Source organism: Typopeltis vanoorti, chromosome 22, assembly GCF_054136105.1.
Source record: "Typopeltis vanoorti isolate ZY-2024b chromosome 22, IOZ_Tvanoo_1.0, whole genome shotgun sequence".
NCBI lineage: Eukaryota > Metazoa > Arthropoda > Arachnida > Uropygi > Thelyphonidae > Typopeltis > Typopeltis vanoorti.
This window is the reverse complement of record NC_143570.1, coordinates 43,243,513-43,263,231: the sequence shown is the minus strand read 5'-3', so window position 1 is coordinate 43,263,231 and position 19,719 is coordinate 43,243,513. Positions and strand designations below refer to the sequence as shown.

General features: G+C 35.1%; 1 protein-coding gene across 1 annotated transcript in view; it reads left to right on the top strand.

Annotated features, from left to right (window-relative positions):
- The window catches only part of LOC150094359 (tolloid-like protein 2), a 123,865-nt gene that overhangs the window by 91,956 nt on the left and 12,190 nt on the right, over positions 1 to 19,719 (top strand). The window contains exons 2-6 of the mRNA XM_090412448.1: positions 3,557 to 3,623; positions 9,165 to 9,342; positions 11,968 to 12,158; positions 14,786 to 14,983; positions 15,104 to 15,257. Coding sequence (XP_090268574.1) covers positions 3,557 to 3,623; positions 9,165 to 9,342; positions 11,968 to 12,158; positions 14,786 to 14,983; positions 15,104 to 15,257 — 788 coding nt within the window. The remainder of the gene's footprint in view (positions 1 to 3,556; positions 3,624 to 9,164; positions 9,343 to 11,967; positions 12,159 to 14,785; positions 14,984 to 15,103; positions 15,258 to 19,719) is intronic.

The window sequence follows — 19,719 nt, the reverse complement described above, 5'->3', positions numbered from 1 at the left end:
CAGCCTGCTATCCAATTTAGGGAAAATAGCTGAGAAAATCATACTCATCAGACTCCAAGATCATGTCAACCAATTAAATATCATTCCAGAAGAACAAAATCACAGCACCACCCATCAAATCCATAGACTGGTAGAATACATCACCACAGGATTCAATTGGAATCAACACACTGGAGCTGTCTTCCTAGACATCTCAAAGGCCTTCGATAAGATCTGGCACCAAGGCCTCTTCTACAAACTTATCATCGCTAACCTTCCACTAAACATGATACACCTGATCAGATCATACCTCTCCAACAGGAGGATGCAAGTCAAAATCAATGAAACAGTCTCAACCCAACGGAAAATCCTCGCTGGAGTTCCTCAAGGATCACTGCTAGCCCCGATCCTGTTCAACATCTATATGGCAGACATCCCTCAAAATCCTCTCACATCCACCATCGCCCTTTATGCTGATGACACGGCTATTCTAGCCAGATCTCGTCAACCACTTCTCGTCACCAAAAAACTACAAGACACCATCCTGAATCTAGAAAAATGGTTTAAAGACTGGCGACTACAATTAAACCCCCAGAAAAGTACAACGATACTCTTCACAAGAAGACGAGCATCCCCCAAAGGAGACATCAACCTGTTCAACTCTAAAATTCCCTGGAAAACTGAAGCAAAATACCTCGGAATACTTCTCGATAAGCGATTATGCTTCAACAGCCACATCAAGATCATATGCACCAAAGCTATCGCCCAGCTATACCCCTTGATCAACAGACACAGCAAACTAAGCTCAACAAATAAAATACTACTGTACAAGACAGTGATCCGTCCCACAGTCATATACGCCTCCCCAGCCTGGAGCCATACCTCCAAGACAAACATCCTCAAGCTACAAAGACTACAGAACAAATGCCTGCGAATGATTCTGGACGCCCCGTGGTTCATCAGGAACGCCCAGATCCACCGGGACATAAATATCCCCTACATCTCTCCACTACAACGCTCCCTAGCAGAAAAATTCTTTATGAAGACATCTATCCATCCAAACCAACTGATACAACAAGCCGGAAACTATGACGGTAATGACTACTGGAGACATAAAAGACCGAAAGCCATCCTAACACCCAACGACGAATAACCACTTCTGCCCACTCAGGGCGAGCTAAAATAGCTCACAAATCTCTCCCATCACTGCTCCCGAAACAGACAACATGGAATATGAAAAGCGTCAAGCTTCACCCTCTGCGCCATATATGTCCTGCGTACTATATTATTCGGTAAGATAGTTTGGAATGTATTGGGGAGGCTCATTTTCTATGTGGTCTCAAATTGATTTCTATGTGCATTTGACGATGGCGTCCGGAATAAATCGGCTGTAGAAATGTACAAAAATAAGGTGGTATTAATTGAATGCATTTATAAGTTAATATTAAAATTAAAATATTGAGTTCACTTGATATGAGGAAATTGTTGATGCGATGTTTATACTCGATTATTTTCATTAGTTATTTTCTTCCATTACTGCTGTCGATATATTCATTGTCATTCCGTAGATAGATCTACCCATATTTTTTTTTTATTCATATCTAGAATTATTTCATCTACAAACCATTTGTAGATACAGTAACCAAGATTCAGGAGAGCATATTCTAATCCGGACTTTTCCATTATTTGAATTACTGAAATTGACCATTGAAATAACCAAGAAATAAATGCAAAACAGTGCCTTTTAATTTTTTTCCTATCATTTTTCAAATTGCCACATTAAATCTCATTGTCTTAGGAATAGAAACGTGAATCGATTAGCATTACCAAAAAAGTATGTAAAAAATTCGAAGAAGATGAAATAATAATAGGATTCTCTTTCTTGTGTAGCATTTCCCTTGTTAGGAACAGAAGTTTTTCCAGAAGTACCATTCAATGTTAGCCATCATGAAATTATTTTACTTGTAACCGAACTTCAAAACCTTAATCAAGCTGTGTGTTTTTCGACACAGACAGAGAAATTACAATCACTAGGTATTACATAAGCGAGACTTGCTGAAGGTGCTATAAAGAGTAAAGTATTGAAATGACCTGTCAGAAGAAAAGGTTTTCATTTGGTTTGGATAAATTTCTTTTGTCTGTCAAACAGCGAAGTAAAAAGCTAGTATTTGTAATACATATAAACTTAAGGGATTCAGACTTTGTTTACTAATATAATTCCAAATTCAAAAACATCTTTTATATATTATTAGATAAATTAATAATTTTAATTATTATTAGATAACTTCCGTTTTCCATCCTGTGTATAGGCAAATCGGCCATCAGAAAGCAATTTATAGACAAAAAAAAAAAAAAAAAAAAAGTCTTGGTCGTGGTGATGATGGACGGTTGATGGTGGTTGTATGTAGTGGGAGAGTTAAGTACGGTGAGACGTTTGATGTTTATAGCGGCGGAGTGCCCTCGCGCGATGAGTCCTTAGAGGTGTCACATAATAATTTTATTGCAAGTTCATCTTTATAGCATCAGTGTCACAAATCCAAATAATTTTGTGTATTTTCATTCTAAATTATATATATATATATTTATTAATTATTTTTATTTATATCATATTTATATTTCCATTAAATTAATATTTATATTAATATTAAAATGAATATATACTAATTGCAAATACTCAATATATATTTGTATTATGCATAAAACACTATGTAAATTGGTAATTTAATATTATAACAGTTGTTATATATCTTTTATAACGAACACCAAAAAAGCATATATCTTCGCTTTTATAATGCACCATACAAAGCATAATGTCAGTTATAAGTTCTTAAAAGAACTGGGCGATGGACTGAGTCCTTGACTCTTTACCCCGTCATCTGAATGAAGAAAATCTGTGTCGATGGAGTGTTACTGAGCTAAAAGCTCTAGTCATGGCTGGGTAACGGCAATAGCCGAACCTCAGTTAAAACTTCACTAAGCATTGCCATCCGTTAGCCGTTTTTGTCAGTTATATATATATAATTAGAACTTGTTGAGTTATTATATCACTTACATTAAGTAAAATTACCGCTTTGCATCAGTTAATTCTATGATATACCTAAATTAAATATACTGACATTAAAATGTCATCCTGCAACAATTTTTACGCTTCAAATAATTATTAAAAAATCTATTAAAAAACATTTTACAATTGGTGTTTTCGAAGTTGTTTGAATTTTTTTCATAATTCGCCTTCAACGACAAAATATGCACTTTTTTTAGCATTATTTAAAGCTTAAAATAACGCTTTCTATTACAGAACTCAAAAGTTTCCTAAGTCTGCATTTGTAAGACAGTGATCAATTTATATAAGGACAAAAATAATTTGGCACACATCTATATATATGAGCGAGGTAGAAGCAACAGGGTATTTTTTCCCCTCATTCATAGCGCCAGCAATTATAAAATAACCAAAATAAAAAGAAATATTTTGTATAAAACCAAATTTGTCTAATGATACACACGATATAATTATATTCTAATCTTCATTTAGGGTTTGTGTAAAGTTTTCACCATTCTTAACTGAATCTGCTTTCAGATGCTCTATTTGAGGACCACGTGGATACAGTGGTTAACAATGATGATATCTTGCTGTCAAGTACTTGGTACGTACTATTTGTATCTTGATTTTACCTAAGTTCTGTCTGCTTTGTGTTACGTATTTATATTTGTTACGTGTTTGCCAATATACTTACAGGTAAATGTTTTAAACAATTCAAATCCAAAAAAAAAAAATTACATTCCCATTTTAAATGACCTTTTTGTGTAAAACATAATTTTTTATTTGTTTAAAAAACGAACTACCTCTGCTAAATGCTTACTTTAGCCCGATAGTGCACCTATTTACATTAATAAACCACATAATTGTGTCTTCATATAAGTACATCACATGCATGTTAATCTGAACGTTTTTTTATCCGAATTTTCCATGCAACGGTCTCCTGTTTCAAATTGGATGTACTTTTACTTATTTAGCGTTTCATTTAAATGCTCTCTCTCTCTCTCCTTCGTTTATCTAAGTAACAACTGCTTCAGACGTTTCTCGACGTCTGAAGCAGTCGTAATGTTTGTGTGTGTGCTCCTTGTCTGATAGTTATAATTGTAAATATGGCAACAATTACACTAATCAACTCAACAAACCACAATGTACACTCCAAACATAATTTCCAATAGTGTACAAAACTAGCCTTAATCCTGCTTCCCTATGCCTCTGTATCTTCCTAAGTCGAGTATGTTTTGTTTGTAGACTAGTATTTGATAAAACATCGTGCCAAAGAAATGACAACACAGTGCATGTCGAAAACAGCAATATTGCCAAATATATGGTATTCGATACGTCAAGAGGGATTTAAACATTTAATAACTTTTAATTCATTAGTTAGTTTTATTAATTTTTCTTATAATAAAATATAGAACCTGGAGTCTTTTATTAGGTTATGAAAAACCACATACCTTTCATTTTCGGCTTCACAAAAAGGGCCCCTTTCTCCAGCATTTCCCACGACAGCTGTGAAGTTTTCTGTCTGCATTGCTCTAATTTCTGCATGATTGTCTCCTTCAGATATTGGATTATCTGGGTCTTCTTTACATACATCTTTTCCTTCAGGAAGATGGAGGAAGCCATCAGATCTGGAGAATGCGATAGCCAATTAATTGCAAATCTTCGCAAAATTGGGGTTAGAATAATCGGATGCTGATTTTCAAAATAAACTCGCAGGACTTTGGTTCGTTGCGTTACCATAATTAATTTTCCAAATGTTCCTTAGAATATCTGAAAAAATATAATAAAAAAATAATAATCAGAAAAGCTATTCATATTTAAATCACTTAGTGACTTAAGGGCTCCAAGTCCACAAGTTTAAGAAGAAAATAAGATTTACTTTATCCATGATCAAAAAAAAAAACATTTTTCGTTCAAATTTGTAGAAAATTATTAGTTAACAGTGCAAGAAAACTCATTTTTAAAAAATTTAAAACAAACGAAATATTATAATTAAATATGCTTATAAAGATAATTGGCGTTTCCAGATTCATGATTAAATATGCACCTTCGAATGTCTATAAAAATAGTTCATCTGCGTCAAGCAATTCGTGCCTGGTAAAATTCTTCATATCCCGTAAGTTGAAAATATGCTCCTTTTATATTAGTTCGTTCAAATTCCATTTTTGCTCGCAGATTATTTAACTAGTTCTTTTCTGTCATCGCACGTATCAAGTAATCCTTCATTTCCTATTAAATCCGAAAGCTGATTCATCATTTCCTTCATATAATCTCAGTATCAGTTCACTCGTATCATTTTCCAACAGCAATTCTAAAAATAAATTACATTTTCTACCTACATGGCGATTTAAACCTGCTTCAAATAACATTCCGTGTTTCAGAATTCCGTTTAGTACTTCGCTCTCTATAATTTATAATTTTAATTTTTTCCATTTTTCTACATGAATTACTTCGAATTCTTCTGCAAAATAAATTTCCTTTTGTGTTACATTTTATCCTCCTCTGTTCACTGTTCTTATATAAAAAATTAGAAATTTTTGCAGTGCTTGAAATTCTAAAGTGTTCATTCCCTGTTAGTATGAGAGAGAGAGAAAACAGAATTTTTATTTCTGATGCTGTTTTGATAGTTTTTAGAGTCTGTCATCGGCCTTCGTAACGTGTTGAGTCCATGTGATCAGTATCTGAGTATAATTTAATATTTAATTTAGGAACGATTTAATTTATGAATATGATTTAATATTTAATCAATTCTTTTAGTAATATTTTCTGTTTCGTTTGACTAAACCGGACGAATCTGAAATCAGAAAATTTAAGTGAACTTTTATTCTTGCATTCGTAATATATGCGTAACTGAATTATTAATAATATATTCAGCAATTAACTACGAAGAATTAACATTTCTACTGTTGGCTTTAAGTGGTTGTCAAATTTATATTCTTCTAAACAATGATCAATTTTCTGCGCGAGAGAAAATTACATAATTGAAGGCATAACAAAAATATTAAAGTCGTTTGGTAGTTCAGTGGATTTATTTTCAGAGATCATAAACTGCAGGAATGGGAACAAAAATATTAAATTGACTAGTTTTAATTCTAGAATAGTGCTAGGGTTTCGGAGATGATGTTTGGGTGTAGGACTTAATTTTACAACTGGATGAAAACGAATCTTTACGAAAGATAGCATAATTCCTTAAGGAAATAACCTGTGATGATAAATGACAAATGCGCTGAACTTGAGGGAATGCATATTTTGGAATAATTCCCATTCTGAAAAGGCATACGACAGTATGCCATGGCCAATTAATATTTAAATAGAGAGACGTTAGATAAGACAGGAAATTGGACGGGAGAATAATACATATAAGTAGTATGGCTTGTTTAGGTTCTAACAAGGCAAAGAGGCCAATATATTTGTATCTTACTTGTTTTGGTTTATTTATTTTTAGTTATTTGCCTGTAGGAAAACCGGAGTTTGAGATAAAAAATTCTATCTCTGTATGCAAATAGCTCAACTAATGTTCGATTGATAAAGCAGTTTTTAAAGTTGTCTCTTATCCTCTTGCCACAATCCTTTAACTTACGAGATGCTATCCAAAAGTTCGGAAAATTTGACCGTTAAAAAAACCTCGCTCTAACTTTCCACCATCTCTGAAAATAAATCCACTGAACTACCAAACGATCGCTGAATACATACATTGTGTATGTATTCAGCGATCCCGGGATTTTTTCCATGAACCCCTGGAAGTCTTGAAGTGTGACTGTTTTGAAAATTTCACTTTCTGCGATTCTGCCTTATCACCCCCAATCGTATCAAAACAAAGTCCGGAATTTCGGCTTTGGAAAAACAAGAAAAAAATCGCGGGGACGAGGTCAGATGAATAAGCGGAATGAAAACCGACTGTCGCGTTTATGGAAATCAGGAACTATCTAAAAATGAGTGAGCGGGCGCGTTGTCATTGTGGAGGACACAGTCATTGTTCTTCCACTTGTTTGGACGTTTGCGCCAAATACTGTCTGTCCTTTAGCGGCTTCAAACTTCACACTTCCGTTAACAGTGTGATAACAGTGGCTCTCATGTATATAAAAAATAACATAGGCTTGATCCGCTTTGGGTTTATAGCATTACCGCCAAAGACTTCCTTAAGCCTACGATGGATTTCAGCAGCAGTAGTTTGGAGGTTGAAGCAAAGTTTAATGCAGATGCTTTGCTCTGCCATTTCGGTTGGAGAAAAAAATCGCCGAAGCATTGCATTGCAAAAGCGCACGTAACCCGCTTTACTAGCTTACCATTGACATACCGATTCACAATGATGGGGGAAGGTACTGTTCACTTATAATAATGCAACAACCGGTTCAGCCGGGTTATTCAAATTCCCCGAATGTTTGGGGAGCATCTATATATGCATATACTGCATATTAAAGAGTGCTGATGATATAATATTGTGTATAGTTTGAAGAGAAATATTCAAATCGTGTGTGCGAATTATATAAAATTGTAGTGAATAACTCGTGGGTGGTATTCCCACAATCGAAGATTTGAATACTGCCACTGTTTTGCACTTAAGAAATAAGTGTTTGTGGTTTACGTGAAGGGTCTTAGAGCCGACATTTCCATAAAATGGAGAAGACAGCAGATGATTATGTGCTGAGAAGGACGCCAACAGGACGGAATAATAACTTGATTATCCTAGTGTATAAAAACACAAAATCGATCACACTTGAATTACTCTGGACTAATTAACATGTGTAAATCCATATGATTACCTTATATAAAGATGCGGGAGGTGATGGAAGAAGCGCTGAGGGTACAATAGATCAGGCTTAATGACTGTGACACCATGGAGGTGAATGGGAATTGTGGGGTTTGGTAAATAAGTATAACAAGGTGATACAATTGAGATATTAAGTTAAATGAACTTGCCGATTGTTGAACTGGGGATTTTCCATATAATAGTAGGTGAAGAGAAGAAACAAGAGCTTATTTCTTATTTGGTACAATATTTAACTCTGTATTTTTATTCTTAGTGCTTATCATTTATGTACGAACTAGTTTTGGAATTTCGTGTCATTATATAAAGCTTAAAGTTAGAACTGTGCATGCTTTCCATGTATTATATCTCACTTGTCAGGTACGTTAATGGAACACAAGGTTATGACGTGTTCCATTCATCATTTATGTCTCGTATATGCAATTTTCATGACTTTCTAGAAAGCATGCGTTTCACTTTTCTAGTAGAATGAGTTATACATATTCAAAGTAAACAAAACATGTGTTACCTTCTGTAAAAATTAACTTTGAACCAAACAAAATGCAGACATATTTAAAATATTTATTAATTCTTCGTCATTTAAAATACGCATATCTTTTGTTAATGAATACTCATCATTTGAGAACCTTATTTTGAAAGGAATTATTTAAATTCTGACAATATGGCTTTAAAATCAGAATATTTGATTTCGATTAAACATTCAGCTTATTTGTTAGCATATATCTTTCTGGAATTATAATGAACATTACAAGATATTAAATATTGAGTAACCATTGCAATAGTAGCTGAAATCGGACGACTTCATTTATTTATAATCACGTGAATGATTAATATCCATTAACCTACTTAATATATCAAACAGGATAATTTGTAATTATATTTGATAAGTTTGTGTTGATAAAGCTATTCGTGATTGAACTGAGCATAGTCATAGAAACAGACAAGTTTTCATTGTTATGAAAATTTAATATAGAATTCGCGCAAGCTCTAACAATACGATTTCCTCTAGTGAGGTAAATATTACAGAATACACCGCTTTGAACAAATTGCTGCATTCCCGGTTTCATGGTTTACTGACAGAATAAACAAAGGAAATTTCGAAAGAACGATCGCTTTCGATTCTTGTGGGGGTTTTAAGCTAATTTCGAAAACAACATCTTTTATAAGTTACGTAATGTTTTCCATGACTTTTTGACAAATTCCGTAGCGATTTTCGGTCCATCGGGATGGATCGGATAGCATGCGTATCCGAACCTTGTAACTAGGCTCTTGATAACGTAGTTTAATGCTAAATATTAACCCCATGAAACATATAGAAATAATTTAATAATTATTGAATTGGTTTGCGGTAATGTTAACGCTGCTTGTTATTTTCAGCCAGGTGCTTCTTCCAGTTCAATAGCCGGATCGACAAGGTTGGCAATTTTTCTTCTCCTGACTATCCTAGAAAATACCCCGAGAATCTTGACTGCTATTACAACTTCGTTGGACAAGATTTCGAGACCCTGCGGTTTACTTTCTTCGACTTTGATCTTGAACCCCCTTATAGTAAAGGGTAAGAAGAAGCACTTGTTTCATTTCTTGTAAGAGTTAAATAAAAATGTATTCGAATTTCTATTTCATTTTAATCGAAATGGCTTTCTAAATATCTCTTAACCTCATTATATGAAAGAGCCGAATTCGTCTCCTGAATAGATACGGTCCAACAATGCTAGAATACACGTATAAAACCTTTAATATGGGTATCACTTTTGCGATCCCTCCCCTCCCCACTTGTGACCTGACTACACTAAAATTAATGAACAATCGTTTTGGTGTTTCGTTGGTAATATGTTGACACGATCCCCGGTCAGGAAGAGTCGAATTTTATCCAAACCAGATGGACACGGGCCTTATTATCCCAGGCTTGTGGACGACAAGTTGGCTACTCAAATAGTTTTTTTTAACACATCTGCAGTGCGTTCTCTCTTCGCATCTTTTGTGGTTTAATTTCGCACCATACCTTCTGTATCAAATTTATATCGCAATTAATGTGGTTGGGCAGGACTGCTTCTGACATACGCTATTAGTAAGCAGTCCTGCCAACCACATATTTTCACCAACCTTTAACGATATTTCATTTAAGATCGAGTAATAAGGCCAGTTTGACAGAGTTTGTTCCCCTGCGCAAAGCCAACAAGACAATATACGCAACTGATAGGTAAACACTTGCTCTGTATAGTATGAGTTGCCTTGGTCTTCCGTTCTACCTCACCCAATCGTTCTTCTTTCGCGACATAATAATATCAAAGATTGGTAGACTAGTGCTAAAATGTCATCTCATCAATTTCTCATCAATGTGAAATCTAGAAATAAATCAGAAGACTTAATATTCTTCGGTCAGCAACTACACTGCTTTGGTTGCAATAACTATAGCAATGCTACGGGGTATATATTCCGTAAGCGTTCGATAGCGATCAGTGGGAATTTTGGACCATTCTTCTTCTAACCATGTAATAAGGTCCTTACGGTTATGGGATGAACATCACTTGAATTCGTCCGATGCTCGATCAGGTCGAGATCAGCTCTCTCTCTCTCTCTCTCTCTCTGGAGGCCAGTGAAGTGTGGGGATGTTCATGTCAACAAACCACGCAGTTACACAAGTAGCTTTATGACACAATGCATTGTATTGCTGAAATGAGACAATCGTCACTTCCGCAGAAACGCCACAAAGTAGGTCGCACTGCAATGTTCAGAAACCTCTCGGAGTTTAAAATGGTCGTGGCACCACATACAGAGGTCCGAGACGACAGGAAAAACAAGACCATACCATCACAACCCCCACCTCCGAATTTCATAGTTGGGGTTATGTTCACCGGACCAACCCGTCCATCTGCCACGTAGATTGTGTAGCGTGATTGGTCGCTCCGTAATATGGCATTCCTAGCTTCTACCCACTAAAGACGTTGTATGTTGATTCGGGTAATGTGAGCTTGCATATTGCGGTCCAACCATGAAAACCCATGTTGTGAGCCTCGGTTCTGAATGTTTTTGTACAAATTCGTGTTCCAGTCGAGGCCCGGAACCCAGCTTTCAACGTGTCGGACGAGGAATGGCGGTTTTTACATATTATTCTTCGTAGCACCCTACGGTCACGGTGAGTATAATGGGTCGTCCACTGCGAGTAGCACTTGCAGTTGACTCCCTGCCCTTCCATCTCAGTATGATATTACTGATTGTTGACACTGTAACATACACTGTCAGTTCCCCTGTCGCAGCCATTTCACCTGGACACAATTGCACTGACTTGGGAACATCATATTTCTCCGATTAGTCCTCCAGTGACTTGTTACATTGACACAACACAACTTCCCCATGTGGGGGTGTCCGTTAGCTTCTTTCCAAGCAGTGTATTTCATATGTAATCAAGACATGAATATTGTGATGGTGAATAAGTTTTTGTATTATCCTCAAAGAGTAAAGATTTGTCAACTAAAAAAGGACTATCATTATAAATATTAACCTTGATGTGTAGAATCAGAACAGCAAACTAGACTGTCCTCTGCAAATTAGTACGATGTATGAAAGACAAAAAACATTTCGACATCAAATGAAATTGCGAATTGTGATATAGTGAAATTGCTGTTACGGAACAAAACTAAATATATATATATATATATATACACACACACACAGGGTGGTTCAAAATTCCACGTACAAACTTTGAGGGGAAGGTAGAGAACATCAAAATCAACCATATTCACATAGGAAAGTATGACCAGAAACGCCACCCGAAAGTGATAGGTGGCGCTGTTCTCCAAGTGAGCAGTTGGGGTTTTCTCATTCAAGCTTTCGACGTGGTACGAAGAACATGCGTCGTTTTACGAATGCTGACATGCACCTCGTTTACCATATTATGTATCCAACTGCTATTGAACTATTCAGTTAGGCCTAATAAAGTTTTTTTCTCTACTTACTGCCTTGTGTTATTTCTGTAGCTTTGTGTCCCTGTTAATAGCTTCCGATGGCGTTTCCGGTCATGCTTTCCTATATGAATATGGTTGATTTTGATGTTCTCTACATACCGCAAAGTTTGTACGTGGAATGTTGAACTATCCTGTATGTCCTTTTACTTCTATGATAATTAGTTGATATGTTTTTTTTTATGTTATTGTAGTTCGTTCCTTTTTCTCCGTTTCAGATGTCTAACGGATTACGTGGATATATCGACGATAACGGTGTTTAACGTGAAACAGCTCGTTGGCCGGTACTGCGGGACAGAAGTGCCTACTCCGCTTCTCTCCATGCATCCGAAAGCGGAGATCATCTTTAAGTCCAACCATATCATCCATCATAAGGGTTTTCATGCGATGTATGAATTCAGGGATGAAAGTAAGTCTTAACTGTAACTCTTTGAAGAATGACCTCTTAAATAGAAAGATAAAATAAATGATATGTGAACATTATTTTGAAATAATTTAACGGAAGTTATTGAACGCATTTCTTTCTTAAATGTATTATTTTTTACAATAATATCCACTCCCACTGGTCATATGTAACGCAGTTATTATTGAAATTTTATTTTAATAAAGAGTAAATATTATAGAGATAACAAAACCTTTTAAATATAAGCAGTTCTAGAGAAAATAGTTGGATTTAAGTCTTAGATGGTATAAGTTTGCATCTTTGTGAATATTTGTGAACAGAACTTCAAGAGGAAAAAAAAAAGAAATAAAAGAATAAATGAAAAAGTTTGAAAAGATCGTAACAATTCAAATAGTCTTACTCTAAGATCAAATTTCATAAAAGTTCAGACTTTCGTCACAAGATAATTCCCGAACTATATGCTGGTATTTATCATTATTATTGGTAAAATTCTCAGTTATCTTACATGGATAAGTGTTTGTTACATCCACAAAAGCATTCGTGAGACGTTGATTGATGATATTTCATAAGCAAACGCGGAAGATCTCAGAGATCGAAGAATGTAGAAGAGAAAGCCATCCACCACTCCCTAACGTATTTACAGAATGGACTTTGATCCCACACCTTCCTTGTAATAAAATGAGCAAACTATGTTTATTCGGGGATCGAGCTATCTTTCACAAATAATGCTTCAGGATGTAAGAGAAAACATTCCCTCTAAAATTCCATCATACAGGATAAAGTCAGTCTTTGCAAATAACAAATGAAGTTATACCAAGATGAGACACCTTGAAGAAACATTCATCCCTCCCCTAACAAAATGGACTTAGCGCTTAACTGAAATATTTTGGTGATTCTTCATTAAATTAATAAATGACCTTATAAATATGTATTATATTCAGAAAATCTGATCAAAACTTAAAATGTCACACATTTTCTAGTGCTATTCATTACACTCTTTGAACGTTTTTCTAGTTTCGACGTTATTTGATTGAGTCTAACGTCCTAAAAAGGACTGGGAGATGGACTGAGTCCGTGACTCTTTATCCGTTCATCTAAATGAAGAAAATCTGTGTGGATGGGGTGTTGTTGAGCTAAAGACTCTAGTCGTGGCTGGGTAACGGCTAATTGCCGAGCCTCAGTTAAAGCTTCATTGGCTACAGCATTGCCGTCCCTGAATCGAACATTCTTAAAAGAACTGGGAGATGGACTGAGTCCTTGACTCTTTATCCCGTCATCTGAATGAAGAAAATCTGTGTGGATGGGGTGGTATTGAGCTAAAAGCTCTAGTCAAGGCTGGGTAACGGCAATAGCCAAGCCTCAGTTAAAACTTCATTGACTACAGCATTGCCATTCGTTACCCTGGAAGTCCTAAAAAGAACATTTATACCGAATTTCATCTGAATCAAACGTAAACTAATTTTTTCGCTTCATTTATTCGAGTGTTAGAAGCGTGTGATGATGGTTTTATTATCAAATCTTCAATCTCACTTATTTGACAATAAATATTTTTAATTTTCCTTATTATGGATCCAGAGATATTTTAAAGCCAAATAAAAAATAAAGACAAACAAGTTTAGAAAAGTTACCAGAGAGCTTAAGAAAATATAATATCCGGCAACCGAGTTGCCTCGCTTTGCACTATTTAGAGGGATATACACTCAAAAGCTGGTAAATTTTTAAATCACAGTTTTTTATATATTGTTCTATAAAATACGTTTGTATTTATATTATCTTCTTTTATAATGACTTAATTATTCAAAATTAAATAATTTTAATTCTATAATTAATCTATTTACTTATATTGAAAATACTTTTTTTAATGTATTCCTACTAAAATGAATATTTGGACAGGCTTTTGTTTAGGGCGGATGGAGGAATCAATCGACCGTGAGATGCGGTGATTGATTTATTCAATCCAATACTCTTGGAGGGTAATGGATGGCAATGCTGTAGCTAATGAAGTTCTAACTGAGGCTCGGCTATCGCTGTTACCCTCCTGCCATGATCAGAGCTTTAATAGCTCAATAACACCTTATCCCTACACTGTCCTCTACGATAACGGGGAAGATGGAAAGCATTCTTGCTTCGCCCCTTTAAGCCAGTTCTTATAAGGCTTTTGTTTATTTTACCGATTAGCCATTATTTGATGTGATGATCACGCCTTTTACCGTTATTGTGAAATTAAACACAGACGTGGATACACACGTAACTGATAATGTGTATGCATGTATTGATCGTATAGGTGTGTGTCTTATACAGATGTATAGGATGTGTGACGACATGCTTATACGCATTAGTATATTTCATTTACATATTACAAAATTCTATTCCTTATTACCTATTCGTTAATCTTAAAATGATGATAAAAACAAAGGCAATTTTCAATCCTTCAATATCGGCGATTATTTCAAAATTATTCCCGAAATAAATTCTTTGATAAATTCCACGTTTATTTTTCTTCTACTCCTCATTTCTTTTAAATTCAGATATATGCAATAAATAAACGTAATGATTTGATTAACAGTAGAATGCAATGTACTTGGTCAGCATTGTGTTTCTTTGTTCTTTTTCTTTTATTGGTCTGTTGCCAGGAGTTATACCACCATCTGATTCTACGCCCCATGTGCAGGGATGTGGAGGAACAGAATCTGGAGTCGGTGGAGTTATTATATCACCGGGATATCCGAGTTCTTTTCCTAAAGATGTAGACTGCGTGTGGCTTATACGAGTGGATCACACTCAACATATTTATATCCGGATTTTAGAACTGCAACTCTATGGAAGTATAGGTAAGTCGCCAAAAATGAACAATTCCTTCACTCTGTGATGGTACATAATGTTAAAGTCCTCTCTTAACGTTTCTTTAAAATGAGGATTATAACTATTTTTCTGTAATTATCTTGTTTCAGCTAACTGCGCAGACGCAGAACTGTCCATATATGATGGGTATTCTACTTTTGCATATAATCCAAAAATTCTTAAAAGATATTGCGGTGATCTAAAGTATTATAAAAATGTCGAGGAGAAAACTGAACTCTCAGGAAGAAATCGACTCTTGATACGGTAAAGTTATTTTTATTCTTTATTAAAATTGATATTTTGGTCATTTCTTTCTTCTAAAGAGAGATTGCTAGATTTCTTTATTTATTTTGGATTTAATGATACTCCTAACCTTTATTGGCTCAAATACATCACGTGCTCGGCTTTAAAAAATTGTTTTTGTTCCACTAAAGACATTACTTCTCGTCTGAACAACTATATAATATGCTGACCCTAAAAATACTTTTCACACATTTTTATGAATGCGCGAACCCCCCCCCCCCAAGAAAAAGTGCTTGATGCTATTAAGTGGAGAACATTATTTATAAATTTACACTATCACATCATGCATATCCAAATGATGATTAAATCGCTACCAGAATTAGGTTGTAAAATATTATTTTACAATCTAAAAATCGAAATATTATTTGCACTGCTAAACTGAAGAAATGAAAAAGTTCTTTAAAACAAGCGCAAAATTCCCTTTATTAGTTATCACGTATATATTGTGAGTCCAATATTCAAGCGAAATTTTTATCATAGTCGATAGCCACAAAGAACAGTAAAGGCTAGGATAAAAAAAAAACAGAGTATAGTGTGAAACTTTAATCAATAATATCAATTTCTGCTATTCAAATATTAATTCCTTTCCCAACATAATTAACAACAAATTTACTAAGGATTAGATTCACTCTAAGCGTTGTAACAAGAATATCGGAAGTAGTCAATTTTCGCCTTAATTTTCCATAATTTATATTATAATAAATATTATACATATATTATATAATAATGTATGTATAATATATATATAATTTATGTTATATATAATTATATACACTGAGCTAGCGTTGCATTACGAAGTGGAACCTGATATCATCGTCAAGTGCGGCTACTGTAAATGGGCACAAACCTATCTTCTAAGTCATAGGTGGCCAACAATAGGCCCGCGGGCCGCATGCGGCCCGTAACATGATTTTGTGCGTCCCGCGGCATGATAAAAACTATATTAAATTATATGTATTATCAATTTAGCTATTAGTTTCGACTGCAGCTTTTCTGATTATACTGGTTATATTCATCATTTCTGATGACAGAAACAATTTATATTCTCAACACGAGATCAAATTTCTTTATATATATATATACACAGAAATATGTAATTATATTTAATTTAACAACTTATATTTAAATCAATCAAGTATTTTATATTGTTCACCCAGTAGTAAAATAATTTAATAAATATAGTACTTAAATTCATGTTAGAGGTTTAATGGAATATTAACAGCACTGAGAAAGGATTAAAACCAATTTTAATACTTCCAATATTTCGTATCCGTCCCAGAGACATCTTCGTGGATTACAAATCTTTTTGTAACAACACACACACACACACACACACACACACACAATACAAAGTGAAACTAAAGTCCTATCTAGGTGGTGCGTCCTCTATGGGCATTTGCAGGTGGCCTGGGATGTAAAGAGGGATCTCTGATAATTAAAGTTTCCCAAATTTTGGGAAGTTTAATGTCTCTGTGACGGAGACGAAATATTGGAAGTATTAAAATTTGTTTTAATGCTTTCTCAGTATTGCATTAAACCTCTAACATGAATTCTTCACAGCACTTAAGCCTCAACACACATAGTAATTCAATATATATATAACTATTGCCTTGAAAAAATGCAGAGCTTATTTTTATTTAAGTTCTGTCTAAAAGTGTGCGACCCGTGACTCTACGACTAATCATATATTGGCCCTCGTATAGAATGAAGTTGGCCACGCCTGCTCTAAGTAATCAGTAAACGTTTGCCAGTAATGGGGAAACATGACGACGTTAGCAAATTTGACCGCTGGTAGATAGTTGGGGCCCCAAGCACAGGTGCCACTATTTCGGAAACAGCCGCACTTGTTGGTTGCTCCCGTACTGTATCAAGGGTTTTCATTGATTTTAGAGGCGAGCGTCGGGTGTGACGATTGGTATCTCTGCGGGGCAGTTAGACCCATTTCCACATGCACCATACCTTGATTCGCCTGGAGTTCCACAGCCGGAGACCAACAAAGGTACCCATGATGACAGTTAGGAATCGCAACAACGCCTGGCATGAGCCAAGGAACATCAACAATGGACCTTTTACAGATGGAAGAAGGTCATCTGGAGTGATGAGTTCCGTTTCTTGCTGCATCATGCTGATGACCGGATTCTCATTTGGCATGAACAGCATGAAGCCCTATCCCCTGATTGCACAGTTGAGGTGGAGGTGGCATTATGGTCTTGGCAGCTTTTCCCTGGCGCTCCCTAGACCCGTTGGTTATCATTCCACAACACTAAATGGTGAACGCTACAGCGACCTGTTAGCCGACTATCTCCATCCATATCTGCAGACAGTATACCCGACCGCAGAGTCATCTTTCAACAGGACAATGCACCTCTCATCGGGCTCGTACAACTACTGAGTGGTTGAAGGAACACGACAACGAATTCACCACATTGCCTTGGCCCTAAACTCTCCTGACTGTAAAGCAATTGAACATGTGTGGGATATGCTAGAACGGGGATGTGAGAACCGCTGATCCTTCCCCATGGAATGAACGTGAACTGAAGGAGTTGCTGCAGCGGACGCGGATCGAGTTACGCATGGAGGATGTTCGACACCTTGTGGAATCTGTATACCTAGGCGTGATTGCATAGAGATGGGCGTTCCTAATTCAAAGTTAATTCAGTGTAATATAAATTATATATAGTGTAATATAATAATATAATGTAATTATTATTATTTATATAGTTAGATGCATTTATTTCGATACAAGCACATCTCCCATATCCAAATGTCTCCAAAGTAATAATAAAATGATTATAACAAATTAAAAATTCATTATCATATTTTCTAAATAAAACTAAGTATATCTGATAATTAACTTACTATTTTTAAATTGATATTTAAAAAAAAATATTTTGATGTTATCTCACTACTTATTAACATAAAACTGAAACGTTTCAACTTCACGTTAAATAAGTAATGAGATAACATCAAAATATTTTTAAAGAGTATCTGGGAAATTCATTTTGTAGACTAGAAAATCGGACAAAATGAATTTCCCAGATACTCTTTAGCTACTTTGTTCTATCATTTAATATTCTTCGAAATGTGATCCATATAGATAATAAATAACAGAGAAAAACTGCACTCGTATCCCACACCTGATTTAACATCAAACCATCTTTCTGTACTTCCTTCAATTCTAAGTGCTAACTTATAACTCAAATAGACCAACTATTGCTTCGTATAATATTCCATTTACACCACATAACTACATCGTTTGGAAGAGCTTTCCTCTTGGCACCTTATCAAATGCCTTTTCCAGATCTCGACACACTTAATACCAATTCTTATTATATTCCCAAGATTTCTCAATTATTTGTCTTAAAGTGAAAATCTGATCCTGACAAACTCTATTTGGCCTGATTTCAGCTTGTTCTTCTTAAAGCACAATTTCTCTTACCACTTTAAGTATACTTGTATATATCTTACTAAGAGCACTCATTAGGAAAATTCCTCTGTAATTCTCACATTTGTTATAATTCCCTGTTTATATATGGGTACTCTGATAGTTCTACTCGAATCATCGGAAATTCAACACAATGACCAGCCATTTTGAAATATGAAGTGCAAGCAATGTAAAACTTTTATACCTCCGTATTGGAGCGTTTCAGTTGAATATCATCTACTCCGGCTGCTTTTTTCCGCATTTGAGGACTTTAACAGCTTTTCTACTTTAAATATGGATACGTATTCCTGACTTCATTCCAGTTGGAAGTTTTCTACCATCATGCTGACACGATTTATTTTATTTAGCAGTCTTTCCAAGTAATTACTCCAGACATCTAGTTCTCTTTAAGTTTTCGTTTCACCTTTATCATCTCTGATTCCTTTAATTTTCTTTTTTTTCCCATTTCTAAGCTTTTTCAATGTCTTCCAAAATATTTTGCCACCTTCCTGATATTTGTTTTTTCATGTTCTTACCAAAGTCTTTCCGTGACTTTTGTTTATCTAGTTTTACATAGTGATTCGCTTCACACACACACGCGGGAGGGTGTGGGGAAAAGTTTAAAACACCATAAAGGAATTTAGGTAGAACCATATGTTTTAGGTATTTATCAGAACTTTTCAGCCCCTTGTGTGTGTGTGTGCGCGCGCGCGCGCGTAATGGCAGTTACTTGTCAAAATGCATTGTTGGATAATTATTCATTTTACAATATCTTTCACGAAACCAGGAAGATCATACTAGATTAATAAAAATGCTATAAGCTGTGCTACATGAAATGTGTTAGAATTATATTTAAAGGACACACATTATATTAAACTACAAAGCGAGGTATAAAATATTCAATTGCTGAAGTTTTATACTTGTGAAAGAGAAACAAAGATGGTTCAGGCGAAACAGAGGGTTATCAAGATCAGATTTGAAACATTTTAGCACAAACAG